Source organism: Hemibagrus wyckioides, linkage group LG02 (genome assembly GCF_019097595.1).
Source record: "Hemibagrus wyckioides isolate EC202008001 linkage group LG02, SWU_Hwy_1.0, whole genome shotgun sequence".
In the NCBI taxonomy this organism is placed as follows: domain Eukaryota; kingdom Metazoa; phylum Chordata; class Actinopteri; order Siluriformes; family Bagridae; genus Hemibagrus; species Hemibagrus wyckioides.
This window is the reverse complement of record NC_080711.1, coordinates 21,748,469-21,750,056: the sequence shown is the minus strand read 5'-3', so window position 1 is coordinate 21,750,056 and position 1,588 is coordinate 21,748,469. Positions and strand designations below refer to the sequence as shown.

The window sequence follows — 1,588 nt, the reverse complement described above, 5'->3', positions numbered from 1 at the left end:
TGACTTCCATGAATCCACTGCTTTTGAAAATGTGGGTTTGTCATGTGACTAAAGCAAGTATGTGTTTTTGTCCTGATGTCTAAGGGCAAGTATCACTGTGGTACATGGTTACAAAAATAAACTGCAGTGTTTTCTGTCCTCTTGCTGTTTATCCTGAGATACACCTGCTTCTTACTGTTGTCTCTGGAGATGGTGAAGCATCCCAAAACTGGAATCCATTTTGCAATCAATTCCAGTCCTTTTCCAGGTGCCTGTCTGATCCAAGACATCTAAGAGGCACCAAAGTCAAATCCAGAGGCTGTGGATTTGAGCCTTTAAACCTCAAAATGTTGGGTGGATGTGTGTGAGTAAAGAGAGAGCAACCATCACAGGCCTTAAAGCTATATTTAATTCATAAGGAAGAGATTCATCTGATGGAGGACATGTTGATCGTATGTGGAAAGTGGAAATAGTATTTATTATTTATATATTATTATTTTTATTAAATACTAAATTTATCTTTGAGGATTATTATCATAATGGAAGAATTGTACATCTCAAAAGTCATGTCAAAATGCTTTTACACATGATCACACTAATTCTAATTTGTTTAGGTGATTATTGTTAGCCAAAGACACTACAGTATATAGAGTTCAGGATAGTGATATGATTATATTAGTGTTTATGATGTGCAGCAATATTAGAGATAATATTGGTTTTAAATCAACATTACTGACAACATTACTAACTCTTTGATCTCATTTGTGGGATTATTGTTTTTATATTAAGACTTCTATAGATCAGTGTTGTGTCTTGTGGACATTCTGTTATAATGAACACTGGATGAGGAGTTTTTGTACAGGGATGTTGTTTATTTGTCTCACTGTGGATCACGAGCGCAGTAATACACAGCTGTGTCTTCAGTCTGCATGTTCTGTCCTGTTAATGTCACTGTGCTGCTGGACGTGTCTCTGGAAACCTGAAACCTGCTTTTCAGTTTCTCACTGTAGTCAGTGCCACCGCTAGAACATATACGTCCGATCCACTCCAGAGTTTTTCCTGCAGGTTGTCGTATCCAGCCTGTACAGTAGCTGCTATCAGTTAATGAATATCCAGACACTTTACAGGTCAGAGTCAGTGACTGACCAGGAGTTAATACTGTGGATCCGGTCTGGATCAGCTCAACACAGTGAACACCTGTTAAAAAAAAGTTATTTTAATGATGTAAAAGTGAAAAGCTTTAAGGAATCAAAACTGTATTACAGGTCAAATGTAAAAACACTTACAGTGTACGGCTGCCAGCAGCAGCAGCAGTAGGGATGTAGAGATCATGGTGTGTGTTGAAGCAGAAGAAGTAAAAGCTGTTGGTCTTCGTTGCTTAAATATATAACAGGGAAGGACATTTGCATAGAGACACTCCTTATCTTAGGCCAAAAAGATTTTGAATTCTTTTATAGGAGAAAAGCTTTTCTTAAACATTTCTAATCTTTCTTATTTTAAATACCTAAAAGTATGGAAACCACATAATATAGTATAAATAAGATAACAGAAAGAAGGGATAAAAAAAGTTTGGTGTGTGCTGTTACAAGAAAATGATCAGTGACAGTGC

General features: G+C 36.6%; 1 gene segment (V, D, J or C); it reads right to left on the bottom strand.

The window, feature by feature from the left end:
* Window positions 1–859: 859 nt before the first annotated feature.
* On the bottom strand, window positions 860–1,311 carry LOC131343104 (Ig heavy chain V region 914-like). The segment is given in 2 exon segments: window positions 860–1,176; window positions 1,266–1,311. Coding segments are annotated over 2 exon segments (363 nt in total).
* Window positions 1,312–1,588: the final 277 nt, after the last annotated feature.